Here is a 25,533-nt window from a genome sequence, read left to right as displayed (position 1 = left end):
CATGCCTCATATCAACCCTGTCTCGAAAAAAAAAAAAAAAAAAAAAGAATGCCAAGGTGAACTGGGTGTGGTGGTGCACACCTTTAGTCCCAGGACCTGGGAGGCCAGTCTAGGCCACCACACAAGGGAATAGCAGGCCCGTGGTATACATGCCTGTAATCCTAACACTTGGGAAGACGAGTTTAAAACCAGCCTAGCTACATACAAAGAGGAAACAAAGCCTGCCAAAGTGAGGCTGGCTTCCATGTCATGTTCTTGAGTTGGAGCCAAGTCACCATTTAACCTGTTGAGTGCCTGGTCAAGAAGAAACAAGCTTTTCTGTTTACAATGATGCAATATGTGGACACGTGTTGGCCACCTTTGGACTGTTGCTGTTACTGATCTGTAATCTGGAAAGGCCCAGGCCTGGCCCAGCTTCCCCACCCTGCCTGTGAGAAGGCATGAGGAGAGCTGGACACGGACTAATAAAGCCAATGCAATGTCACTTTTACTAAGTTTTTCCTCATTTGTATGGCAGCAAACTGAGCTCCGAATGAAGGCTCTAGAGCTGCCCGTGTAGCCTTGCCTTTCCACACCTGGATGCACAGGCTGACCGAATCACACAAAAATCAACGTTTGCTTTTGGGTTTTTGGCAGGTGTGCACTTGTGAGGGGCAGGCAATCACAAACATGCACATACACGTAGAGGCCAAAGTTCTCTTCCTGAGAAGCTCTGGAGTTCAGAGGCAGGGGGCTGTCGGGGATATAACATCCTCCGAATGGTGAGATCTACCTGGCCATAGCTGTCTTCATTCTAGCTCTAGAGAGGAGATCTGACTGCCTCTCTTCCTGCCCAGAAATGGTAAAGAGCCTGATTCTAGTTCTGTTTGTTGACCAGGTCTCAGGGTAACTGCTAAGCTGGCATCTCAGCAGCACTGATAGCATTGCTCCATCACAGAACAGTCTGGAAAGGTAAGCCCTCTTCACTGCCACCCTGCTGCTCCCTTTGTTTCTCAGTTGAACATCCAGGAGCCCAACATGGCCCCACTCTGTCGTATCTACAGGACTCAGAAGAGAGGACTGTGCGCCTCTATCTTTAGATGAGTAGTCAGACCTGATGGGACTCCTGGGGACTTGGAGCCATCATTGGAAGCCCTGAACAGGCTGGTAGCAGAGGTAGAGGGTGATTCTGCCAGCAGTTGACCTGTTTTTGACTTGTAGAACCGTCAGGCCCTTTAGGCCTTGCTAAACCCAGCCCTGTGAGTGCCCTGAACGGCAGCCATACCTGCAGGAGCCCTAGCCCTTGGCAGGCACTGCGTGTACATAAAACAAGCCTATCTGGAGCTCTGCCTGCCAGGCATCTGGAGTGGACCTGACACCCACAGAGCCACTCAGCTTCTTCCCACTTCACTTCTGAGTCCAGGGAAGAGCACACCGGTCCTAATCACTGCACAGCCCCTGGCAGGGTGATGTCAGTCCCCAAGACGCCATTCATGTAGCAGGTGCCCATGCTTGGACTTTTGTAGTACAAACACTGGTGGTGTTGGCCTGAGAGCTTCAAAAGACACACAAAGCCAACAGTGGAAAGGTTCCTCATAATATTAAAAACCATTTAAAATAAAGTTATCACATTTGCAATAAAACTTAATTGTTCTGCCTCAAAACAGAAACATCTGAAATTAAAACATAATTTTTAAAAAATATCATGAGCCTAGGAATGGGCAGGCTGGGAGGTTTCATCCTCTGGAGGCTCCAGGAAGCTTTGGGTCCATGCTGTGTCTGCGGTCTCTACAGCATGACCAACTGCGGACTCTGAGGAGCAGAAACAGTCCCCGAGGCGATACCTGGTAACCTCAGCAGGAAGTGTCCTGAGCACCCTCCTGGGAGAGGAGTGGCCTGACAGTGCGGGCAGGAGCGTCTGCAGCAGGCAGGGCTCAGTCATCCAGGTAGTAGTCCAGCTTGGTGAACACAGTCTTGCAGCCCTTGTCAGAGAAGACTCTCTCCTCCTTGGGGAAGAAGGTCATCTCTTCAGCCACTTTGCTTATAATGTCCTCATCTACTTCATAGCCACGGGACTGCATCTCAACTCTGATGCACATTTTCAGGTGCTTATACTCCAGAGGCAGGAAGGGGACAAAATAATCAATGAGGTTCCGGTCAATGAGGCTGCTGTGCCAGAAGCCACCTGGGGAACAGACAAGAAGGAGCCACTCGATACTCATCTGTCCATCCGGCATAGTGTCCAGTGGGGACCACCCCGTCTCCACACAGTGAGGGAGTTACAGGAGCTGGGACCTGTCTACAAACACTGCCCTGTGAGGCAGGGTGACATAAAGGGACACCTCTGGGCTAGAGAGATGGCTCAGCAGTTAAGGCTTGCTGCTCCTTGCAGAGGACCTGAGTTGGGTCCCAATACTCACCAGAGTGCTCATAACCACATGTAACTCTGGGTCCAGTCGATGCAAGTCCCCCTCTGGACACCCACATGCACACACATACAGCAAAGACACACACAGACAAAATGAAAAACACAAGCTTTAAAGGGACACTAGTGCTGTAGGCTTGGAAAGGCCTCTTCCGGTCACCTTAGATGAGAGGTGGGCTAGAGGGACACATGAGCCACACTGTGTGCTGGGATCCAGGCAGTGGTGAGGAGCGGATGCACAGGTTGGAAGAGGCATGAAAAAGATGAGGGGTATCCCCAGAGACAGACTGTACCAGTCAATCTGTCTAGAAAACGAGCTTCAGCAGCTGGACCAGCAGTTAAGGAGTTCACTGCTGCTGCCAGTGCCCACACCACACAGCATTCTGAAAGCAATACCTAGACTCCCCTGCGTGCTAATGTGTGCAGTCAAGGCTGTGTACCTCAAATGTCTGGACTCTGACAAATGCTTCCCTGCAAAAATCTAGCTCTGCATGGCTCAGCCTCCCAGTACTGACTCAGCATCTGCTGGATGCCCCAAAAGCTCATGACATGTCTTTGTGTCCTGGCTCCCAAGGCAAGCTGTGTAGAGAGCTGAGTATATGTACTCAGTTCCCAAAGGAGCCCTGCACTCTGACTATACTCAGTGAGGACCCTGTCTGTGGCCATAGCAAAGAACAAAACTGGCCAGGCGGTGGTAGTGTGTGCCTTTAATCCCAGCACTTGGGAGGCAGAGGCAGGTGGATCTCTGTGAGTTCGATGCCAGCCCAGTCCACAGAGCGAGTTCCGGGACAGGCCCCAAAGCCACAGAGAAACTCTGTCTCAAATCATCCCCCCTTCCGAAGAGAAAAGAAAAGAGCAAACCTGACTGTGAGCAGCTGTCTTGAAGAGCTACTCTGTACCAGGTGCACACGGAGCCCTGGGATTGTAGCCGGGTGCAACTGGCCTGGCTGGGGAGGAGACCCCAGCACAGCCTGAATGACAGGACCCAACCACCTGACCCACCAAGTGCTCAGCAGAACCAGTAGACTTCAGATGGTTACAGAGCCTTAAAAAACACTAGGTGGGCTGGGGTATCACTTAGTGGTAGGCACTTATATGGCATGTCTGAGGCCCTGGGTTCGAATTTGAACATCATAAAAGTAAAAACATCCATATACTGCCAACTTAGATGTGTGTCCTGAGTGAAATGTCTCCTCCCAGCCAGGACACCTCAAACTCATGTACCCCTAAGACTGCTCTTCTGTCCACCCCAGCATTGCTGTCACATGTCTTGACTGTCTATCCCGGCTATAGCCCTGCGGGAGGTCCTCTCCACCTTCACCGCAGTGCTCTGATGTATTGCTGTGCATCGATCTGTATTTCCTGTTGTGTGTAGTCACCCTTGTGAGCATGAAGAAAGACTTTTAACATTCAACAAAATGTTCGTCTTCCCTTTGTCAGGGATAGGAGAACACACTGTTCCAGTCAGCTAACTTCAATTCAGATTTCTCGGTGAACGCGTTTCCAAGGAGGAAAGCTCAACAACCCGAGATCAGCAAAGACCATGTGAGAGAGCCAGTGAGTCACCCTCATGGCTGTCTGCCTCCTGAGGTTCAAGGCCAAAGGTTATATGACAGTAGCTGGAGAAGCAGATGAGCTGAAAGGCTCTGAGTGCAGGATGGAGTGCGACACAGGCTGTAAGAGGCTGCACCGAGCCTCGGTGTCCTGTGTAAAGAATGGGCCAACAGGCATCCATCTGCTCCACAGAGCAACAGGGTAGACTGAAGCAGGTCAAGTGTCTTGAGTGTCTGGTACAGCGGCAAGGCCCAGCCATGCCTGGGTAGAGACCTAGCACACCGCAAAGGGAGAGGCCTTACTCAGTTCCCAGCCTCCCTGCAGTCACACAGTGGCCTTCTCCTGGCTCTACTACCTGCTTTTCCTCTACAAGGAATGGAGAGCAAACTCTGTCTCAACCAGGTATCAATGGTGTAGTTCAACTTCGGAGTTTATAAGACCTGCAGCTTGTTAGCGGATTTCACTCAGAGTCGGCGAGGCTACATTAAGTTTAGCTCCTAGGCTGGAAAGACTCCTAGGGCTAGGAGTCGGATTCTTGAAGGATGGCTATACTTACTGTTCTTGTTATTGAAGACTGACACGGACAGGGCGTGCTCCATGTCTCTGAGCTTGATGTCTTCCCTCTGCTTCCCGCTTTTCCAGAAATCCAAAGCCACATCTGTGATCCTTTCTGCCCCCGCATTGCTGCAGAAATAATTGCAGCAAGGAGGGGCTGCACTTCTCCCCCAAACCCCCAGGCCCAGGTGCAAGGGTCTCCCACCATATCCCAGCCACAGCCTCACCTGAGGAAGATGAAGATGGCCTTCTGATAGGAGACATCATCTACCACATCATAGTAGTCTAGGAAAGGCTTAATGGCATCAATGAGGCCTGCGTGCATCTTGTCCATCTCGTCAAAGATGAAGATGGACCGAGCACAGGCGCTCACGTTGCCTCGAATCCACATCTGTAGCTGGTCCTGAAGGACAAGAGGGCCCATTTAGAGTTCTAGTGGGTACACTTCTATCAGATTTAGGTTTGTCTTTTTGTGCAGCTCTACCCAGCGCCTCAATAGTACTAAGCAAGCCCTCTACCAGAGCCACGCCCAGGCCCTCAGAACAACTTTACCCCCTGAGGACAATGGCTGCACCTCTGGAGCACTGTGCTATGAGCATCTCTCTCTCTCTCTCTCTCTCTCTCTCTCACTGTGCTGTGAGCATTTCTCTCTCACACACATGCACACCTATCCCTCACAATCACTTCGTGTATGAGTGGCATCATAACCACGCCACAGGTGAGGACACTGGGGTGCAGAACACTTCAGCAGCTTGCCTGAGACAATATGATTAAGCTGGGGCAAACTGGGATCAATCCAGCCCCGCCCTGTGCCAAAGCTCCAGGTCTGTGACACCACATTGCGACCACACTGATGCTGTTGTCAGCCAGGTGCAAGCTCTGTCCTCACAATGGCAATGTCACACGGATCCTGTGTGGGACAGTCTCTTGGTAAGAGGTAGAAACCCACATTCCTTCCTCCTCAGTCCAGTGTGGAGAAGCTCTGACTCACGGGTGGGAAAACAGTGCACAGGGCCTTCTGGAGGGAGTCTGGACTTGAGAGCTCAGCATTTGGGAGGGCGTGATGAGGCTTTCTGAACTAAATCTGCCTAGCTAGGTACAGACCATAAGAACACATCTGAGATGGACTTGGTGACATGCCTCCGTGGCCCCAGCTGAGACAGAGCAAGAGTTCCAGCCCGGGGTGGGAGGAAGGCTTACTGGGTACAGGATGCCTTATAGACACCCTCGAGAGGAAGTCAGTCGTAGCAAAGACAGGATCTTTGGGGCTTGCCTATCTCAGTGAGAGACCCTGTATCAAAAAAAAGTGGACAGATCCTGAGGAACACCACCAGAGATAGACCTATGACCCCCATGCTCACACATGCTCACAAGTACACATAAACACACAAAATTTAAAAACAAACTAAACTAAAATAATAATAATAAAACGGAGTTCAGGGCCAGCCCAGGCTACAACAATGAACAACAAACAAACTAAACTAAGATAATAATAAAACAGTTCATGGCCAGCCCAGGCTACAACAATGAACACAAGGGTGCAGCTGTCTCAAAAAAAAAAAAATTGTTTTTGGTGTTTTGATGGCCAGATACCAAAACTGATATCAGGGTCTCACTCATGCTAGGTCAGTTACACACTAAGACCATTTCCAGAATTTTCCTCAGAAAGTTGAGCCCAAATTCTCCATCTCTGCAGCCATTTGCATCGTCCCGAGGTGAGGTGGAGAAGCAGCTAGGCACTTTTCTACAGAACAGCCAGTGTTAGCAGCTGCATCGGACATCTGTTTGGGGGTTTTCCCTTGGCTCCCGTGACCATGGTTATAGTATCCATTTGTATCTAATGCAAGCGGCAAATCTGCAGGGATGGACCACCTGACCACCTTCCCCTTAGAGCAGTGATTCTCAACCTCTGGGTCTCAAACCCTTTGGGGTCAAATGACCCTTTCACAGAGGCTAGAGAGCAGACATCCTACATATCAGATATTTATATTATGATTTATAACAGTAGCAAAAATTACAGTTATGAAGTAGCAACAAAATAAATTTATGGTTGGGGGTCCCCACAACATGAGGTTAAAGGGTCGCATCATTAGCAAGGTTGAAAACCACTGCTTTAGAGGAACCTTCAGAGACCCCCAAGTGGCCTGCTAACACCATGAGACAGGTGACCATCTACACAGAACTCACTCAGTTGTTAGAACCCAACAGACAAGGTTTGCCCAGTCTCCTACCAGAACAACAGACTGCAGAGCACTACAGCAAGACACAGTCCTAAGCACTGCCCATGAACACTTTAACCCGCCTCCCAAAAGCCCCTGAACTACTGGGCCCCTTTTTTTCTTTCTCCATTTGTCCTCTCCTTGACTGCTTTCAAACAGAGGCTCACTTCACTGTGTAGCCCAGACTAGCCTCAAACAAGTGATCCTCCTGCCTCAGCCTGCTGGCAATGCAGGCGAGTACAACACACCCAGCTGATCACAGGCACAGGCTAAACAACCTGCCCCCAGCCACACAGCCATGGTGACCCCGATGTTTAACAGAAGTGGGGAATACACATAAGCAAGGGTAAATGCGTGCTCCTCAGGAAGGCTGGCCAACAGTCCCCACGCTCCACAGTTCGAGGGAGGGCGGGTCAGGACCTGAGTTCAGGTGTGGACTGTTAACCAGAATTAAACTCCAAACGCAGGCTGCAACAGCTGAGTCCAAACAGACTTAGACCTCCGCGTTTCCTTTCCATGATACGGATGGGACCTGAAGACCCTGATGTTGGACTTGATTGTGTCCCCATTTGACTACAGCCAAGTGCTACTGAGCCTAGAGGTCACCCATAAACCTTTAGTGGTCTAATGGCTCGATGTAACACAAACCCTCAGTAACTTACATATCCACTACCACTCCTGCTGGGGGGGGGGGTAGGGAGGTGGGAGGGGAGAGGGGAGAGGAAGGGGCAGGGTCCGGGTATGGGCAAGTGCTCTACCCAGGGCTACCCCAGCCCTGGATAGTTCCCTTTGAAACACAGTCCCGATCTGCACTGCACGAGCAATCCTCAATTGTAGTTCCTTCAGCTTCTCGTTCTCTCTACCTCCAGAACAGCTGATGTCACCACAGCCAGCTCCGTCCACACCTTTTAAAGAGGAACTCACATACAAAGAGCCATCTCGAGGCTCGCTCGCTGACGTGGAATTCCCACATCCCGTCCCAGACAGAGAAACCCAAACCCGGTTCATCCACGAAGGCGGCCAACTTATGCTCTTGCCTTATACAGGGTGACGTTGGAGGCGTGGGGGAAGTGCAGCGTGGCCACAAACAGGTGCACATAGTCACTGTTGAGTCCACCCTCGTAAATATTCTCTGCGATGATCTTGCTGACGAAGTTTTTGCCGGTGCCTGTCCACCCATGCAGGGAGAGGGTAAGGGGCTTCTTGGGCTTCGGGTTGCTTAGGAAACCAGACACGGCGTTTAAGATGACTTTCTTTGCAAGATGCTGTCCAAAGAGTTTGTTATCCAGATCCTTCTGCAGCGCTGGGAATGGAAAGATCACTCTGGTCAGGAGAGAAGCAAGCAGGCAAAATGCAGCCCCATTCCCAGGCTGTCAGAGCCCGCGGAGCCTGGTTTGAAGAAGGACCCTGCTGCCGCTAACCCTGCACTTCCAAAGGCCTGGGCTTGGGATGTTCCCCAAAGCCGAGCGGAAGGGACGCGGTGAAGCCGCCCCGGTGAGCCCCAAGCAGGGCTGACACCCTACCCTGCCTCGGCAACTCATCTCCCAGGCCTCGGGTCAAAGTCTGGCCTGACCGCGGCGCCATCCCCCGGCCGCAGTGCCCAACCCTGGTGCCCGCCTACCCTCTCGGCTGAGGCTCCGCTTCTGGCCGCAGCACTCGGTAAAGAGGCAGTAGAGGCGCGGGTAGGAGATGTAGCCGGTGAGTACGCCGGCCAGGGCCAGGCCCAGGCTGATGGGCTCCACGGCACGAACCGCGAACGGCGCCAGCAGCAGCAGGGCCACTACGGCCCGGCCCAGCTTCATGCCCGGACCCGCGCCGCTTGCGCGTCCCAGCGCCCACCGTACCCCACGCACCGCCCAACGCGCGTTTCCGGTTCCTGCCTGTGGGGCCGCCCTCTTTGTCTTGGTCAGGCCGTCCCCCGACGCTCGCAAATGCCATCTTTGTTAAGGGCAAACCCCTTTCTGGGCTGATCCTTGGTAGGTCAGGTGGTGATTGATTCCCCCACCCTCATCAAATAACAGAATGTTTTAGAACAGTTTTTAAAAAATGACACATGCATCTACATTCACAAAGTGCACATAAACTCATGTAGGAATACACATAATACATAAAGGAATAAATGGGAATATGAGAATAATATAGCGAGTTTCCATATGACACCCCCACCCCTGATTCCCTATTGTTAAAATCTGATATTTGGTGTGGTGAGCACCTTTAATCCCAGCACTCAAGAAGCTGAGGGAGGTAGATCTGTATGAGTTTGAGGCCAGCCAAAAATACACAGTGGACTCTGTCTCTAAATAAATAAATAAATAAATAAAATAAAATAAACCTGATATTTGAGGACTGGGTATTGTGGCACACACACCTTCAATCCTGGTACTCTGGGAGGCAGATGTAGGTGGAGTTCTGTGAGTTTGAGCCACCCTGGCCCACACAGCAAATTCTAGGAACAGCTGGGGCTACATAATGAAATACCCATCTCAAAAGAAATAAAAGTTTGACATCTGTATATTATACTTGATAAAATCCATGAACCACTATGTTAATTTTTTTTTTTTTCGAGACAGGGTTTCTCTGTAGCTTTTTTGGTTTCTGTCCTGGAACCAGCTCTTCTAGACCAGGCTGGCCTTGAACTCACAGAGATCCACCTGCCTTTTCCTCTCGAGAGCTGGAATTAAAGGCGCGCACCACCACCGCCAGGCCACTATGTTAATTAAAGCCCATAGTTTACCTAGTTTCTTTTCTTTTTTTCTTTTTGGATTTTCAAGACAGGGCTTCTCTGTGTAGCTTTGGAGCCTGTCCTGGAACTGACTCTGTAGATCAGCTGGTCTCAGACTCACAGAGATCCGCCTGCTTCTGCCTCAAGAGCACTGGGATTAAAGGTGTACACCACCACCACCCGGCTCCCCACAATGCTGACTTCCCAGCTCCTTATGGATGCTTCTGACACTTGCCTTGTTTTAAGGAACACAAAACACTTAGGGGATGCTAGGGTGACCCCAAGAGCCTCACACATTGTAGGCAAATATCCTGGAGCTACATGTCAGGCTTTCTGTTTCTTGTTTGATTTTGTTTTAAAATTTCTTTGGAGTTGGGGAACAAAGTGGGTGCTAGGACTTGAACTCGTGTCTGTACAAGAACGGCACTCTTGTTAGCCTCTGACTTTGTTCTGAGGAGAAATCTTCATAACTACTCCAGACTATCTTTCAGCTTGCTATATCGTGCAGCTGGTTTTGAACTTGTGATCATCCTGCCTCACCTCCTTACTTCTGGGATATAGGCCTGGCTTTTTGTTGTTGTCATTACTGGGGATTGAACTTAGGCCCTTAGCTTGTAGACTATACCACTGAGTTATAACTCATCCTGAAACACCTTTGTAGATTGTCCTTCTCCTAGAATCTGAGGGTTTTTCTCATCATTAGACTAGGGTTTGGAAGAGGGACTGCCAACATAAAGTGCTATTTCCACCACAGCCTAGCCAGGGGTATATTGTCAGCAATGTGAGACAGTCCTAATTTGCTATCAATTACTACGACAAACATCATGACCAAAGTCTCTTACAGGAGAAAGGGGTTATTTCATCTTACAGATATCATCACTAAGGGAAGCTGCCATTGTGAGCTGTCATGTGGGTGTTGGAAATTGAATCTGGGTCCTTTGGAAGAGCAGTAACCACTAGAGCCATCTCTCCAGCCCCTCAGCGATTTTTCTTATACAGCCCAGGTCCACATGCCTAGAGATGGCACCACCCACAGCTGACTGGGCCCTCCCACATCAATTAGTAATTAAGACCCCCCCCCCCACACACACACGGGGGTGATTTCTCAGCTAAGGTTTCCTTTTCCTAGGTATGTCTAGCTGTGTCACTGACAAAAACAAATCAGTCCAAGGCAGTGTCTATGTGTTTTCCAACTGTGAGGTTCCATCTGGATCTCCCTCCTCTTTGGAAGGAAGTTGGTGTACAAGGCCCACACTCAGGCAGCAGAGAGTTAAGGTCAAATTTGTTGAGGTCAAAGTGTCTACAGGAATCACCTGTGCCAAGAATCATGGTGCTTGACTGTAATTCCAGGAGGTAAAGGTATGAGGTTCAAGGCCCTTCTCAGCTATATATTAAGGTCAAGACCAGTCTAGGCCCAAAGCATGGGGGGGGGGGAGCAACGACAGGGTTTTTTCTGTATAGCCCTGGCTGTCCTGGAACTCCCTCTGTATACCAGGCTAGCCTTGAACTGAGAGATTGACCTATCTGCTTCCTAGGAGCTGAGATTAAAGGTGTATGACACCATGCCCTGCCCCCCCCCCATTTTTTTTTAAAACCCAGGCTGTCCTCGTTGAGTGGAGAGTGAATACCAAGCTGTTTTCTGTGGTAATGTTATGCACAAGTTTCTGGTCCACAAATGAATTCATAGAACCGGATGGATTTCCGATGCAAATTACATGAAGAATTTTAATTCAAACTCGAGTTTGGACCACATCTCCAGCACATCAACGTGGTGGGTGAGGAAAGTGAAGGTTCAAACCCCGGGAAGAGGCAAATTTTTAAAGGGGAAATGCTGTCATCAGGGAGTTTGAGTCCTGTCGTTTGGGGATTGGGTGAGGAGTACATAAGATAAGGTAGTTTCTGAACCCATTGGTCAGTTCTTGGGCGCAAAAACCTAACAAAGAGCCATTAATAACTGACAAGGTATCTTCAAAGACAGGATGTCTTCCAAGAACATCTGGACCTTGTTAAATTTTACGGCCCTGGTCCCTATCTTCAAAATTGGCCATTTTTTGAGTATCTGTTCAAATTTCTGCTATCGCAGCACATTTGTGGAGCTGAGATCGCCCACCCCCCAGCTCATTATACGGCTTAAGATGACGCCCCTTCTTTAAAATGGATTTTGCAAAGTCGGGTCCTCACAGTGACAGGAGATGGACCCAGGACTAACAGGCAAACACTCTGCCAAGTGAACCACACCTCCAGGCCCTTTTTTATTTTGGTTTCTGGATGTCCCAGCTGGTTCCATAGGCTCCTCTGACATATCCCCAACTCCTGAGATCTGAAAATCCTGCCTGTTGGTGGAAGTGTATCAGGCCCCCAGACCTTAGCACAACTGACTCCATGGTAGAAGTACCATTCAGGCCATAAAACTCAGCACATAGACAGCCCCACTTGCCAAAAGGAAAAGGAAGACCTTACGGTCAAAGTCCATAGTTCTGGGAAACCAACCTTGCTTTTTGGCTTCTGTAGTTCTGCTTCGCTCTTTTTTTTCCCCCTTTGGTTTTTTCGAGACAGGGTTTCTCTGTAGCATTGGTGCCTGTTCTGGAACTAGCTCTTGTAGACCAGGCTGGCCTCGAACTCCCAGAGATCTGCCTGCCTCTGCCTCCTGAGTACTGGGATTAAAGGCGTGCACCACCACCGCCCGGCCTGCTTCGTTCTTGTTAACCTGGGACATGGTTTTGGTGCTTAAAAGCTCCCTTGAGAAAGGCTCAGGGCTATGCTGGGATCCAGAACACCTAGTGTAGTCGCCAGCCAGGTGATAAAGACTGTCTTTTGGCTTAAATCTGCATCTGAGCAGTCTTCTATGGTGGATACCCCATAACAGAAGACTCATGGCAAACACGAAAGTTGGGCCGAGTTTGTACTTAATGATTAAGTTCTAAAAGCTAAGACATGCAACTCTTCATGTGTTTCTTTATTTGCCTATCTCATTATGAGGCCTAGATGGTCCACAGCTCAGAGATCATCTGTCTCTGCTTCCTGAGTGCTGGGCTTAAAAGGCTTGTGCCATGCCAGGCTTTCCTTTTTTCTTTTTCCTTTTTTTGTTTGTTTTGCTTTTTTGTTTTACGAGACAGGGTTTCTCCGTGTAGCCCTGGCTGTCCTGGAATCTGCTCTGTAGATCAGGCTGGTCCGGAATTTAGAGATCTGCCTAGGGGACTGGAGAGATGGTTCAGCGGTTAAGAGCATTGCCTGTTCTTCCAAAGGACCCGAGTTCAATTCCCAGCAACCACATGGTGGCTCACAACCATCTGTGATGGGGTCTGGGGGCCTCTTCTAGCCTGCAGGCAGGCATATATGCAAACAGAATATTGTTTCCATAATAAATAAATAAATATTTAAAAAAAAGAGGGATCTGCCTGACTCTGCTTTTTCTTCTCAATCAAAAGAACTCTGTGGCTCTGTAAGAGTCTGGCATGCCAGCGTATCTGAACCACCCTCCTTTCTCTGCTGGGAACTGGACACTCTAAATCAGGTCAGATGTGGTTTTCTTCTCTCCCTCTCTCTTTCCTGAGATATGGTCTCTCCTGGTTGTCCTGAACTCACTATGTAGACTAGGCAGATTTTGAATTCATGGAGATCCCCTTGCCTCTGCCTCCTGAATGCTGGAATTAAAAGAATGTGCCACCACACCCAGCAAAGACAGATGTATTTTTCAACCTCATTTCAAATAGTGAAGGAAACCATGGCTGTTTATATAACCTCAAAACACTGAAGAAATAGACTGGAGAAAATGGCTCAGTAGTTAAGAACACAAAGTTAAGAATCCAACCTGGGTTAGATTCTTAGCTTGAATATGGTGGCTCTCAAGCATGGATAACTACAATTCCAGGATAGCTAACACCCTCCTCTGGCCTCCAGAGGCGCTGGATGCACACACAGGGCATACAGACATACTTGAAGACCAACACCCAGATACATAAATAAATCTTAAACAAAACAAACAAACCCACAGTGAACACAGCTAGTTCTTCCTGAGACAGGACAAAATTACGAGAAAGGCAACATATTTACAAACAGTTTAATAACACTCTTGATATTGTCCCAGGTAAGAAACAACATAGACATATGTTTTCTTTCATTGTTTTCTTTTGAAAGTTACAAAGCTAATGTTCGAAAATGCCAGCCAGGTGTGGTGGGGCCTCTAAAATCCCAGGAGGGAGGAAGAGGGAGTTCAAGGTCAGCCTGAGACACACGGGAAGGCGCAGTCTTCAACCCAAAGCTAGAACAGAAATTCAGCAGGTAAGCAGAAGCGCCGTCTGATGGGGAACCCCAATAACTAGCAAGCGGGTTCTATGCAGGGCACTGTTTGCACTGGGACAAGTGCGAGTGTGTGTGCATGTGTGCTATCCGCCCCCTCCATCCCGGCTCATCTTCTTGAACTTCTGTGTGTGTGCTGTCCACTCCCTACAGCCGCGGCCTCAGTAGCGCCTGTTCATCTTCTTGAACTTCTCGTAGTGGTAGTCATCTGTGGCCTTCTCATTAGCAGGACGCTTGCGGTTGGGAGGGGACCCTGAGGAGAACAAAGGCTGCCTGTAGTGGCGGAAGCAGCAGAGACTACCGTTCCAAGGTGAGGACCTGGTTGGAGTCAACCATGACAGCAGCCCCAGCACCGAGGCCAGGAGAGCCCAGGTGACCCTCGCTACGTGCCTCTTCTTTACTGCTATTTCTGCTCTTCCCTTACCGAAACCTTCAAACTCCGTCTCTCCCAGCTTCACAGTTTGGGGGCCCCAGAGCAAGCAACGGGCTGCCTCTACCCCCTCTTCATTACCATGGAGGAACCACAGCTTGGAAAGGAAAGGTACATGGCCATGGTCCTTGGCAGGGCTTGGGCACTGCCCTGCCTGCACGACTCTGTCTTCACAGCCACTTCAGTGCCACCCAGGGCTGTACTCACGTTCAGGCTCTGGCTTCTCAGTGTCACCCACTCGCAAGGGCCGGGCTTTGGGCTCTTCTTTGTTTCTTCGAATAGGTGCATTGAGCTCCTCGTGATAAACTGAACAGAGAAAGAACAGGGACTATGAAGCGGGGTAGCGCTCCTAGGAGACTCATGGGGTGTGGGGGCAGGCAGGGCACTCACAGCGATTGTGCTGGACATAGTTCACCGCCATGTTGGTGGGCACAAATGATGTCTCGCTATCCTTCTTCTTGTTCTGCTGCTCAGCCAGTAGCCGGGCCTTGGCGTCCTCCGTGGAAATGATATTTTTTATTTTAGCACTATGGACAGAGGAAGAGCCACACCTCATACGAGGTCATTACACCTTTGGAACTGACAGATGAGGCTGGTCGCTCCTACTGCACAAGGAGAAGCATCTATCCCAGAGCTCTACAGTGTACCAGGCTGTTTCAGGCCTTTCCTTCTTTCCTTTTTGAGTTTTTCAAGACAGGGTTCCCTGGGTAGCCCTAGAACTTGCTCTGCTGACCAGGCTGGCCTTGAACTCACAGAGATCCACCTGCTCCTGTCCCTCGAGTGTGCCACATGGCTCCTTTTTTTTTTTTTTTTTTTGAGACAGGGTTTCTCTGTGGCTATGGAGCCTGTCCTGGAACTAGCTCTGTAGACCAGGCTGGTCTTGAACTCACAGAGATCCGCCTGCCTCTGCCTCTGCCTCCCGAGTACTGGGATTAAAGGTGTGCGCCACCATCGCCCAGCTCCTTTTTGTTAAGACGAGGTTCCTACAAAGCCCCGTTGCCCTGGAACTCAAGATCCAACCCCTCTCGTCTCAGCCTCCCCAGGGTTCAGATACCAGTGTGTGCCACCCTTCCTGGCCAGACCCTGTGGTCACACTGGTATGGAAAACTCAGGGCCATGGGAGAACAGATGTGTTCTCTCTTGGATAAGGAGAAAACCTTGGAGCCTGGCAGTGGTGCTGTACACCTTTAACCATAGCACTCAGAGGCACAGGGATCTCTGATTGTTATCTCAGAGTTATACAGAGAAACCCTGTCTCAAAAAACCAAACAAACAAAAAACCAAAAAGTAAATCTCAGGCTGGGCATGCAGCTCAGTGGCAGAGCATTGGGAGGTCCGAGTTCAAATCCCCAGGAGTGCACATGCACACACACCACACATTAGAATTCATGTCCCACAAAACTGAAACGGGCTCCCTAAGGTTCAACGCTTGCCAGACCAGAGCCCACAAGCCTCCTAACACTTCACTCTAGGCAATGAAGCTCTGACCACAGTATTTGTTTCTCTGCAGGTGAAGGCTCACAGAGGAGGTGTGGACCAGCCTTTTGCACAGCCCTTGATGGAAATAAACAGAAAGGATGGGGGCTGGAGAGATGGCTCAGTGGTTAAGAGCATTACCTGCTCTTCCAAAGGTCCTGAGTTCAATTCCCAGCAACCACATGGTGGCTCACAACCATCTGTAATGAGGTCTGGTGCCCTCTTCTGGCCTTCAGGAATACACACAGACAGAATATTGTATACATAATAAATAAATAAATATTTTTTTTTTTAAAAAAGAAATAAACAGAAAGGAGTGGCTGAGGAGAAGAGGTCAGGGGCCCTTCAGTCTCTTCAGCCACTGGGACCAGATGTAAGGAACCTCCAGAGACAACTTGCCTGAGAGAACTTGTCTGTAGGTCTCCAAGGAGTTTGAGAAGGGTCTTCATAACATTAGTGAGCACACGTGTGCATCATATGAGCGTGCATGGGAAGGCCAGAGGACATACAGTCATCAGGAGCCACGCACCTCATTGGAATTAGGGCCTCTCACTGACCTGGAGTTCACTAAGTAGGCTAGGCTGCCTGGGCAATGACCCGCCAATCTCCACCCGCCCAGTGTGCCCTGCTATACCTGGCTTTTCTGGCATGGGTTCTGGGGATCAAATCGAAGTCCTCATGCTTACGATGACAAGTCCTTTATCAACTTCCCAGCTTCCTGTAACTCCTAGGAACGCTAGGCAAGTGCTGTGTGGCTCGTCTGTGTAACTGCTCACTGGGAAGTCGGGCAGGGGCAAAGCCAGGGTGGGGAGACGTACTCTATGCCCAGGTCCACCTCGGGGATGCCGCTCAGCATCTGGTTGGACAGCATCTCCTCGGTCTTCTTGGCAGATGAGACGCGGATGTTCTCCGGCAGTTCGTAGAGGCAGTCCTCAGCATTCTTGGGCTTGGCCTTCTGTTCCTCTTGCTCCACAATCCCCTTCCTCTTCTTCAGCTCTGTCTCAATGTACTTCATCCTGAGAGAGGACCACAGGCTTAGGGGTCCGGAAAGGCCACAACAGGCACCTGCTAATACGCATTAGTTAACGAAGAACTTTTTACATTCTCTTTTATGTGTCTATGTACTTGTGAGAGCATGTGTACCAGAACACATGTGGAGGTCAGAGGAGAACGTGTGGGAGTTGAGTCTCTCCTCCCACCATGTGGACCCTGGAGACTGAACACAGCCATAAGGCTGGTGGCAGATGACTTTACCCATCCACCCATCCCATCTATCAATATGGAGAAAATGTTTTTGAAGACAGGTTCTCAGTATGAAGCCCTGGCTAGCCTCGAACTCTTTATGTAGACCAGGCTGGCCTTGAATTCAGAGATCTGCCTGCCTCCACTTCTCAAGTGCTGGGATTAAATTCATGTGTCAACATGCCTGTCTCCAGTGAAGAAATTATCAGTTCATGGAGAATTAAGAAAAATAAAATACCTGGAGGTTGTTTTTGACATAGTTTTACACTGTGTGACCTAAATGATCTCAAATTTGAGATCCTCCTGCCTCAGCCTCCTTGGTGTTAGAATTATAGGTGTGTGCCGCCATATTTAGCTTGAGTTCATTTGGGTGTTGAAAATTCCAACTCAAGGGGACTGGAGAGATGGCTTGGTGGTCAAGAGCACTGGCTGCTCTTCCAGAGGACCCGAGTTCAATTCCCAGTACCCACATGGCAGCTCACAACTGTCTGTAACCCCAGTTTCAGGGGATCTGACACCTTTACGCCAATGCACATAAAATAAATTATCTAAAAAAGAAAATTCCAACTTAAACCATCAAAGTATACTGGAGACTACAACAACAATCTCCAGATGTGACCACATCCAAGGCTCTTTTAAGACAGAAGGTGGCATTATGTTTCTGCCCCCCCCTCCCCCGCAGAGTTAACTCGGATTTATCAAGATAAAGGAAAAGAGGGAATTCCTGTGTGGGTAGGGCTCAAGAGGGAGACTCTGTAACCACGTTTCCAAGGCCTTGGTGGAAAAGAAGTGTCAGTCCATGACAGTCCTTTGTGTGTTTTGAGGAAACATCACTAGTAAAAGCAAATCCAAGGGCTGAGGATGTACTGTAGCTAGCATCTGTCCCATAAGAGGAAGGAAGGAAGGAAGGAAGGAAGGAAGGAAGGAAGGAAGGAAGGAAGGAAGGAAGGAAGGAAGGAAGGAGAATAGGAGGGGGGGGGATAGAAATATAAATGCAAAGACCTCACTCCCCCTTTTTTTTGACAGGGTTTCTCTGTGTGTAGCTTTGGACCCTGTCCTGGAACTCTCTCTCTCTCTTTTTTTTTTAATTATTTATTTATTATATATACACTTTCCAGGATACAGTGCCAGATCTCATTACAGATGGTTGTGAGCCACCATGTGGTTGTTGGGAATTGAACTCAGGACCTCTGGAAGAGCAGCTAGTGCTCTTAATCTCTGAACCATCTCTCCAGCCCCTGGAACTCGCTCTTTAGACCATGCTGGCCTCAAACTCACAAAGATCCACCTACCCCTTCCTCCCTCATGCTGGGATTAAAGGCGTGTACCACCACCCACTGGCTTTAAAAGGACTTATAAGAGGCTTGCAAAGCTCTAAGCCTGAGAAGTTGGGAGAGCATAGCTAAGAAAATCTGTGACTAGACATTTTGACCATCTGGCTGGGGCCCAACTCCAGTGCTTACAGACATCAAGACACACTGGTACCTACATGTCTGCATCCTCATCCCTCCGGTTAGTTTCTGCAGAAAAGGATGTCCCCAGGTGCAGGTCCTCCTCTTCACTGACCCTGAGAGCAGGGAGATCACATTCATTGAAGTCAAGTTATACCAGATAACTCAAATACAACATAAAACACATGAAAACATACGACATGGTATGGTATATAACGAGAAAAAACCTTACACACAATGCAAACAAACCAGTGGTGGCAGCGTTTAGACTTTGGGGATGGGTGTACGCTTTCTTCTGAAAACTTTTATACTAGGTAGTTCCTGTGTATGCATGTGTGACCCTGCGTGCACATATGGAGGTCAGACGTTCTGTCAGGACGCCCCCCTTTGTCTTTTGAGATGGGCTCTTACTAGACAAGTTGGCCACCAGGTCCCCAGGATTCACTGCCTGCGCTAATGTAGGGGTTACAGACACAGGCCGCCAAACTTGGGTTTTATGTGTCACAGGGATCTCAACTCGGGCCCTCCACTTTACTCACTATGCCATCTCCCTAGTTCCTGAAACACATTTACTTTTCTCTCGTTTTCAGAGAGGGTCTCATCCAGCCTGGGATGGCCTCGAACTCCTGATCCTCCCGCTTACATTTACTGAGTACTGGGGATTTCCGTGATTATTTTTTTGGTGGGAGCCATGCTGTCACCCCTGGGAATGGTGCATAAATGTTTTACAGATGGAGTTCCTTATAGCATGGCCCTCTGGAGGGACCTGTGGGAGATGCTGCAAACTCTGCGCTGGTCCCAGGGAGCTCATGGGCTACAGGCCTCTCTCACTCTCCCAAGGCTTATTCCTATGGTGACTCTTAGTTTTGCTTTGTTAGTTGTGTGACTGTAGCTGAGTTTTCTGGGAACAAAAGCTGATAATTTTTCTAAAAGTCTCTACAAGAAAATTAAGCCTCTCTGCAATCATTCACAGAAACCAGTTCCTCCTGTTGCCCCTGCCGCCTTGGCAGTCATTCTGAGTAAGCAGGAGGAACTCACTAAGGTTAATGATTCTTGCTTACTTAACTATCCTAAAAAAGAGATAACAATGTTCCAAAGAACTTAAGAACTTGGGAGACGGTTTCTTAAAAGATGGTATTAAAAACTTATAGGAACATATAAGGGGGGCTGGAGAGGTGGCTCAGTGGTTAAGAGCACTGGCTGCTCTTCCAAAGGTCCTGACTTCAATTCCCAGCAACTATATGGTGGCTCACAACCATCTGTAATGAGATCTGGTGCCCTCATCTGGTGTGAAAGTGACCATGCAGGCAAAACACATATATAATAAATAATCTTAAAAAAAAAAATAAGGAAAAGAGAAAGGACATAAGGAATTAAAAGGTCAAGCATTTCTCTGGTGCCAGGACGTTAACAGTTAAATAATTTTTCAGTTAAAACTCCCACCCAGTTCCCTTGGAAGTAAAAATTCTTGTAGAAACTGCCAGGAAGAATATAAACTTGGTCCCAACAGTTAAAGAGTTAGCTAATTACCATTTTGAGAATTTATAAAGAATAGTATTACAATTGTTGTCCACATAAAAATGATATACATATTATTTAGAAATTGACTTACATTTGAAAATAATATCCTAGGTATGACATCATACTCAGCTGATTACAAAAATATAAAAGTATCACAATGTTAAGGGTTAAACATAGGGCTTGAGTCTCTTTTGTAACTGCAGGTTTGCTGCCGGCTAGGGCACAGTATGAATAAGATGCGCCTGGCTAGACATTTGGCTTGCAATATAAAAATTAATGATATGGGGTACAGGTCAGTGATGTCAAGGGAGTGGAGAAGAGGAAAAGAAACTAAAATAGGTAAATGTTAATGATTCTTGGGAAATGATTAAACAGAAATATACTGAAACTGCTCATGCTTGAATGCATTAGAACTTGTATAAATAAGAATGGCTTGAACGGCTTGAGCTATTCTGGGCCATGTGTTTGAAAGACAACCAGTGGTCAGTCTCTTCATTTTCATCGACTTCATACCTCAGTCCTACGGCCCAGAACCCTGGACTCAGGCAATTTTTGTAACTAGGTTTCATACAAAGTGTCCCCAAGTTGAAATAATAAACAAGGCCCTTTTGCAAAAGGATTCTTCTCTCTTGGCTCTCAGCCCTCCCCTGCAGCTGTTTCTAATTAGTGTGCCCCAGGCACAGCACAGAGGCTGCAACCTCTGTGCAGGGCGTCGCAGCAGCCCTGCCTTCCCTGCCTGCACAGGGAGGCGACAGTGTGTTCGCACCCAGTTCCCTCCACTTACTTATCTTTGCCCCTCTCCTTCAGCTTCTTCATGTCCACCATGCCCCCTGTGGTCATTTGGAAAGGGTCGTCCTGCAGAAAGCACACCACTTAGAGGAAGCATCTAGAATTCAGCAGCTGAGTTAGTGTGATCATCTGTGAGTATGCAGGCACATGTACACGCGTGCATACCCGAGAAGGTTAGAGGTCAATGTTGTATGTTCTCAATCACTCTCCATCTTATTTTTTTTTCTTTTTCAACAAATCAAAAAAAAAAATTTCTCTGTGTAGCTTTGGAGCCTGTTCTGGAATTCACTCTGTAGACCAGGCTGGCCTCGAATTCAGAGATCTGAGTGTTAAGATTAAAGGTATGTGCCACTACCACCAGCTTTTCTTACTTTGTATGTGTATGTGACCATGTGTGTTAGTTTTGTGTGTGGACAGTGTATATACATGATTGTAAGTACCAATGTGTGGTTGTAGAGGCAAGAGCCCCAAGATAGGCATCTGCCTCAACCTCTTTCCACCTTAAATATCTCAGACAGAGAACTAACTGATTTGGGTAGACTGGCTGGCCAGTTAGCTCTAGAGCTCCAACTGTCTCCACTCCACTCCTGCTAGGATTATGGATGTATGCCATCACATACAGCTTTTGTATGGGTACCAGGGGCCTAACTCAGGTCCCCATACTTAAGCAGCAAGAACGTCAACACTTTCCCCACAGAGCCATCACCCAATCCTTTTATACTTTGAGAGAGGGCCTCTTAGCACATTGTCCTGCCTCTCCAGTGCTCGGATTTATGTATATGCCACCACTCTCAGCTTTCCATGGAGGTGCCAGGGCTCCAAACCCGGACCCTTGTGCTTGCACAGCAGGCACTCTTGCTAAGCCATCTCCCTGACACCATGTTATACCTTAGGAAGACTCACAGAAGAGAGGAGGCCACACTCACCACTAGAGTCGTCTCCTCTTGAACCTTCTCTCCCACCAGAAGGGCGGCAGCACTGAGCAAAAGAAAACAAAACACGCAAAGAGAAATGACACAGAGACAAGAAAGAAATCAAGGTGCTGGCTAGTTTGTCAACTGACATAAGCTAGAGTCATCCGGGAAGAGGAAAATTCAATTGGGAAAATGCCTCCATCATGCTGGCCTGCAGATAAGCCCGTGGAGCACTTTCCTATTGACTGATGTGGGAGGGCCACTGTGTGCAGATCTCCCTTCCCTGGGTATGTGGACCCGTGCTGCATCAGCAGCCGAATGTCAACCTAGGAAGCAAGTCAGGAAGTAGTGCTCCTCCATGGTCTCCAGGTTCTGGCCATGACTTCCCCCAGTAACTGAAGGTGATCAAAACATGGACACCAAAGTTGTTTTTGGTCATGGTCACAGCAACAGGAAGCAAACGGGGGCAGTCAGGTTTGTGTCCTGCTGGAAGGACACAGTGCTCAGCACTGGGAGTGGGAGGGGAGAGCAAGTGGGGCAGCTAGTGCACGGTCCCGCACAGTCATCCGATAGCATTTGGTCTGGAATCCCAGTATAAAAGTCTGCCAGTTAAGGAAACTGGGAGAGAAGACAAATGCCAGAGAACATGCACGGCAGCTGTAGCTGATGGTGAAGATTTACAAAATGACTCGGAGAGTACAGTATCACTGAGCTAGCCCCAACACTTTTATTATTAGATTTTTGAGATATGGTCTCATTAAGTTGCCCAAGCAGGCCTTAAATTTGTGACTGTCCCACTTCAGCCTCCCAAGTAGCTGGGATTACAGGCTTGTGCCACTAGGCCTGGCTTTGTTGTTGCGGAGACAAGGTTTCACTCTGCAGCCTGCGCTGGCATTAAACTCATGGTACTCCTACTATTTCATTCTCTCAAGGCTGGAATTACAGGTGTGAGTCACCACACCCACCTAGGCAATCCATTAACAAATTATAGTACATACCCTGGGTGCAGTGTTATACAGCCTTCTACAAAGAGTTTCTGTAGCTGGGTGGTGGTGGTGGCAAGCCTTTAATCCCAGCACTTGGGAGGCAGAGACAGGTGGGTTTCTGTGAGTTCGAGGCCAGCCTGGTCTACAAGAGCTAGTTCCAGGACAGGCTCCAAAGCCACAGAAAAACCCTGCTTTGAAAAACAAACAAACAAAAAAAGATTTTCTGGAACACACAATATGGCAGAAGCTCAATATCATGAGTTGAATTTTTAAAAGCAGTAGATATAAAATTGATTAAAATCTTCAAAAACTAAAAAGAAGCAGATGGGAAACAACATTAGATGCTAACAATGGTTAACACTGCATGGAAAGATTATGAATGTTATCTATCTACCTAAGGTTTTTATTTTGTTTGTTTTTGACATGAGTGCTCTGTCTGCATGTGTGCCTGCAGGCCAGAAGAGGGCATCAGATTCCATTATAGATGGGAGCCACCGTGTGGTTGCTGGGAATTGAACTCAGGACCTCTGGAAGAGCAGTCAGTCCTTTTAACCGCTGAGCCATCTCTTTAGCCCATTAGGTTATTAAATATAGGGTCTTGCTATACGGGATCAGAGCCATGCAGCAACAATCTATTGTTTATTCCTTGAATATTGTCTAAGTTTTCAAAACTCTAATCTGTCAACACACTGTCAGTCACGATTCATCGGTGCAATTAAAAACTCTAGTCAGTGACCTGGAGCAGACTCTGAGACCAACCAGGCTCAGGGCGTGTGGCGATTAAACATTTGTAAAGAACGTTGGTCCCGTCTTTGATCAGTGGAAGGTATATGTCTAAAGAAAGAACTATGTCGAAGGAGAGATATGTAACTGAGACACTAGCTGGGAAGTGTCTGTGTCACAATGATGCCGCCCCCTCCCTCGTGGTACCCACCTCACCCCGTTTGGTCTCTTCCTTAAGTTCTGCACCTCTCGGGTTTCTTCAAGTTTCAACCTGGGGAGAAATGAATGAAAACAGTAGTGCACAGGCTAAGAGATTCTCTGCGGAACTCAAAGCCTAACTCAGCTACGAGGACATCCGTGTCCCTCAGCCGAGTCCCTAGCACGGTGCATCACCGGGACTCAGACCTATGCGAACCCGGAGCACCTCTCCCAGCTTCGCGGTCGAGGAAAAGTGGCCTTATCCCCAGAAGCTTCTGAAAAACAACAACCCTGGCTCCCGGTCAATGGTATCAGCGCGGTGGAGGCTGGCATCCAGTCCCAAGACTGTCTCCCTCTTCCGTGTCCTGCCATACACGTACCGAACCTCCTCTGATTCCTGCTCATCTTCCTCCGACTCCGAGTCAGCCCGCCTGCGGCGGAAAGTCTTCCCGGTTATTCGCATAGCGGCGCCAGATCTTCGGAGCAGCGTTCCCCAGCCGCGTAGTTCAGAGAACCCCCTTCTCTTCCGGCGCGCAGAAATGTCGTCAGAGCGCCGGCTGGACGCAGACCCGCCTCCGGCTTGCTAGGCGGCGCCCCAGCCGCACAGCCACGAGCTCCCTATGCCGAAAAGCAAAGTCAGGTACGGCCGCGTGGCCACACCCACGGCCACGCCCCAGCGATGTGCCCAGGCTCACCACCGGCGTGACAACCTTCGAGCCACACGGTCACGCCCCCGCAGCACGGCCACTCCCCCTACTCCCGGCATGCATGGGCACTCAGCACTCGCACGGCCACGCCCCCAGCACGCACGGATCCGCCCCCTAGGAGGCAGGGCCATGACCCCCCCCCCCCCGTCCTTGGCATAGGCTCTCCCGATTGGACGCCTGACGGCTAGGAGGCGGGGCACGGCAGGCAGAGCCTCAAGACTCTGCGCTGCGTCGCGGTGGGTGCGCTTGACTGACAGGCGGCGCGGTTGCGACGGCAGGTGAGTTTCGGACGGCTGCTGCCTGGTGCCGTGGGCTGGGCCGCTAGAACAGGGACAATCGCGCCGCCGCTGCGAACAGGGGAGGCCTGGCTTTGCGGGGCAGCCGCGACCTGGAGCGAGGTCTCCGCCGCCCACCCATCGACCGGCTCTTATGTCCGCCCCAAGTCCCCACGGCCCTGGCTTCTTCTTGGCAGGCCGCACGTCGCTCGGAAGGCCAGCGCGAGGCCACTCGAGCTCCGGGCCCCAGACTTGTAAAATTTATTCCTCACGGACAAAAGCTGAGTCCTTGGCGGGGGTGCCAACTGCCCGCCCCAGGGTGGCCTGCAGCCACTGGTCTCTAGGAAGGGTGACACTGACGTTCAGCCGCTCCAAGGTGTGAGGCTGGGGACTGCCCTTCGAGAGCTCGGGGTGTCTCCTTTGGCCTGGAGGACTGTCGCTCTGCCCTATACACCTCCCACCCCCAAGATGTTGCGTGGGTAGTTAGCTTTGAGAGGTATCCATAAACACTTAGGAGATGGATAAGTGCATGCGTAATGGCTCACATGGGACTTTTAGGGACTCCTTAGTTACTAACTTCCTCTGGAGCAAAGCACTTCTTACTGGACACTTAACTCTGTGGCAGGCACTGGGCTAAGCATTCTCTCCTGAAGTCTCCCGTCTAATCCCACGAAGTTGATGCAGTTGGGTCTGCCTTCCAACTGAGGAAGTTAGAGAAAGCTGCGAGGCTTAGAGAAGTAACCGGTGCATCAAGTTACAAAGCTGGGAGATGGAGCTGGGGCGGGGCCATAGTTTTCTCAGCTGCGGGACTTGCGTCAGGGGACAGTGGGTCTCTATGGGTCTCTGCTGCTGGTCTTGCAGCTGGTGTTCCAGATCATGGGCTGGGGGAGGGGCTGATGGGACTTTTTCTGGAAGACTATTCTGAAGCAGGGAGGCATGTCTGCCATGCCTTGGCTTTTCTCCAGAACAATTTTCTCTGAGGTTATCATTCCCCTTAGAAAAGACTGGAATGTCTTGAAACAGCCTTTTGGCTTTGATCAAAAAGGAATTAAGTATTGAAGTCTTGAC

At 49.4% G+C, this 25,533-nt stretch overlaps 4 protein-coding genes across 5 annotated transcripts in view; 2 read left to right on the top strand and 2 right to left on the bottom strand.

Moving 5' to 3' along the window:
- The window catches only part of LOC101992815 (torsin-1B), an 8,257-nt gene extending 6,776 nt beyond the window's left edge, over nucleotides 1-1,481 (top strand). Inside the window, exon 5 of the mRNA XM_026778613.1 lies at nucleotides 878-1,481. Within this exon, the coding sequence (XP_026634414.1) occupies nucleotides 878-918 (41 nt within the window). The 3' untranslated portion in view covers nucleotides 919-1,481. The remainder of the gene's footprint in view (nucleotides 1-877) is intronic.
- Nucleotides 1,482-1,559: 78 nt separating this feature from the next.
- On the bottom strand, nucleotides 1,560-8,575 carry LOC101992540 (torsin-1A). Of its 2 annotated transcripts, XM_005346116.3 has the most exons (5): nucleotides 8,354-8,575; nucleotides 7,770-8,035; nucleotides 4,741-4,916; nucleotides 4,515-4,642; nucleotides 1,560-2,164 (listed from the first exon to the last, which is right to left on the bottom strand). In XM_005346116.3, exons 1-5 carry the CDS (start codon nucleotides 8,532-8,534, stop codon nucleotides 1,914-1,916), a joined length of 1,002 nt encoding a protein of 333 aa, XP_005346173.1. In that variant the 5' UTR covers nucleotides 8,535-8,575; the 3' UTR covers nucleotides 1,560-1,913. The 2 variants fall into 2 exon arrangements, with proteins under 2 accessions (XP_005346173.1, XP_026634415.1); XM_026778614.1 differs by lacking the exon at nucleotides 4,515-4,642.
- A 4,925-nt stretch (nucleotides 8,576-13,500) lies between these two features.
- C4H9orf78 (chromosome 4 C9orf78 homolog) lies at nucleotides 13,501-24,138 on the bottom strand. Its single transcript, XM_005346115.2, has 9 exons — nucleotides 23,864-24,138; nucleotides 23,497-23,556; nucleotides 21,589-21,640; nucleotides 20,658-20,728; nucleotides 18,391-18,468; nucleotides 16,478-16,675; nucleotides 14,574-14,710; nucleotides 14,391-14,489; nucleotides 13,501-14,006 (listed from the first exon to the last, which is right to left on the bottom strand). Exons 1-9 carry the CDS (start codon nucleotides 23,944-23,946, stop codon nucleotides 13,915-13,917), a joined length of 870 nt encoding a protein of 289 aa, XP_005346172.1. The 5' UTR covers nucleotides 23,947-24,138; the 3' UTR covers nucleotides 13,501-13,914.
- A 250-nt stretch (nucleotides 24,139-24,388) lies between these two features.
- Usp20 (ubiquitin specific peptidase 20) overlaps nucleotides 24,389-25,533 on the top strand; it is a 32,589-nt gene continuing 31,444 nt past the window's right edge. The window contains exon 1 of the mRNA XM_005346114.2: nucleotides 24,389-24,468. The gene's annotated coding sequence lies outside the window, so the exon portion shown is untranslated. The remainder of the gene's footprint in view (nucleotides 24,469-25,533) is intronic.

Source organism: Microtus ochrogaster, chromosome 4 (assembly GCF_000317375.1).
Source record: "Microtus ochrogaster isolate Prairie Vole_2 chromosome 4, MicOch1.0, whole genome shotgun sequence".
Lineage (NCBI taxonomy): Eukaryota > Metazoa > Chordata > Mammalia > Rodentia > Cricetidae > Microtus > Microtus ochrogaster.
The sequence above is the reverse complement of the archived record's forward strand: the minus strand, read 5'-3'. Positions and strand labels throughout refer to the sequence as shown.

What these genes read in the sequence shown, in the direction of transcription:
- LOC101992540 (XM_005346116.3), bottom strand. Translation starts at nt 8,534, where the DNA reads ATGAAGCTGGGCCGGGCCGTAGTGGCCCTGCTGCTGCTGGCGCCGTTC. An exon ending in GCGGAGCCTCAGCCGAGAGG is followed by an intron (nt 8,036 to 8,353) that starts GTAGGCGGGCAC and finishes TTCCATTCCCAG; the next exon opens with CGCTGCAGAAGGATCTGGAT. An exon ending in CCAACGTCACCCTGTATAAG is followed by an intron (nt 4,917 to 7,769) that starts GCAAGAGCATAA and finishes CTTGTCCTTCAG; the next exon opens with GACCAGCTACAGATGTGGAT.
- C4H9orf78 (XM_005346115.2), bottom strand. Translation starts at nt 23,946, where the DNA reads ATGCGAATAACCGGGAAGACTTTCCGCCGCAGGCGGGCTGACTCGGAG. An exon ending in AAGAGACCAAACGGGGTGAG is followed by an intron (nt 21,641 to 23,496) that starts GTGGGTACCACG and finishes TCTTTTGCTCAG; the next exon opens with TGCTGCCGCCCTTCTGGTGG. An exon ending in AAGAGGAGACGACTCTAGTG is followed by an intron (nt 20,729 to 21,588) that starts GTGAGTGTGGCC and finishes TGCTTTCTGCAG; the next exon opens with GACGACCCTTTCCAAATGAC.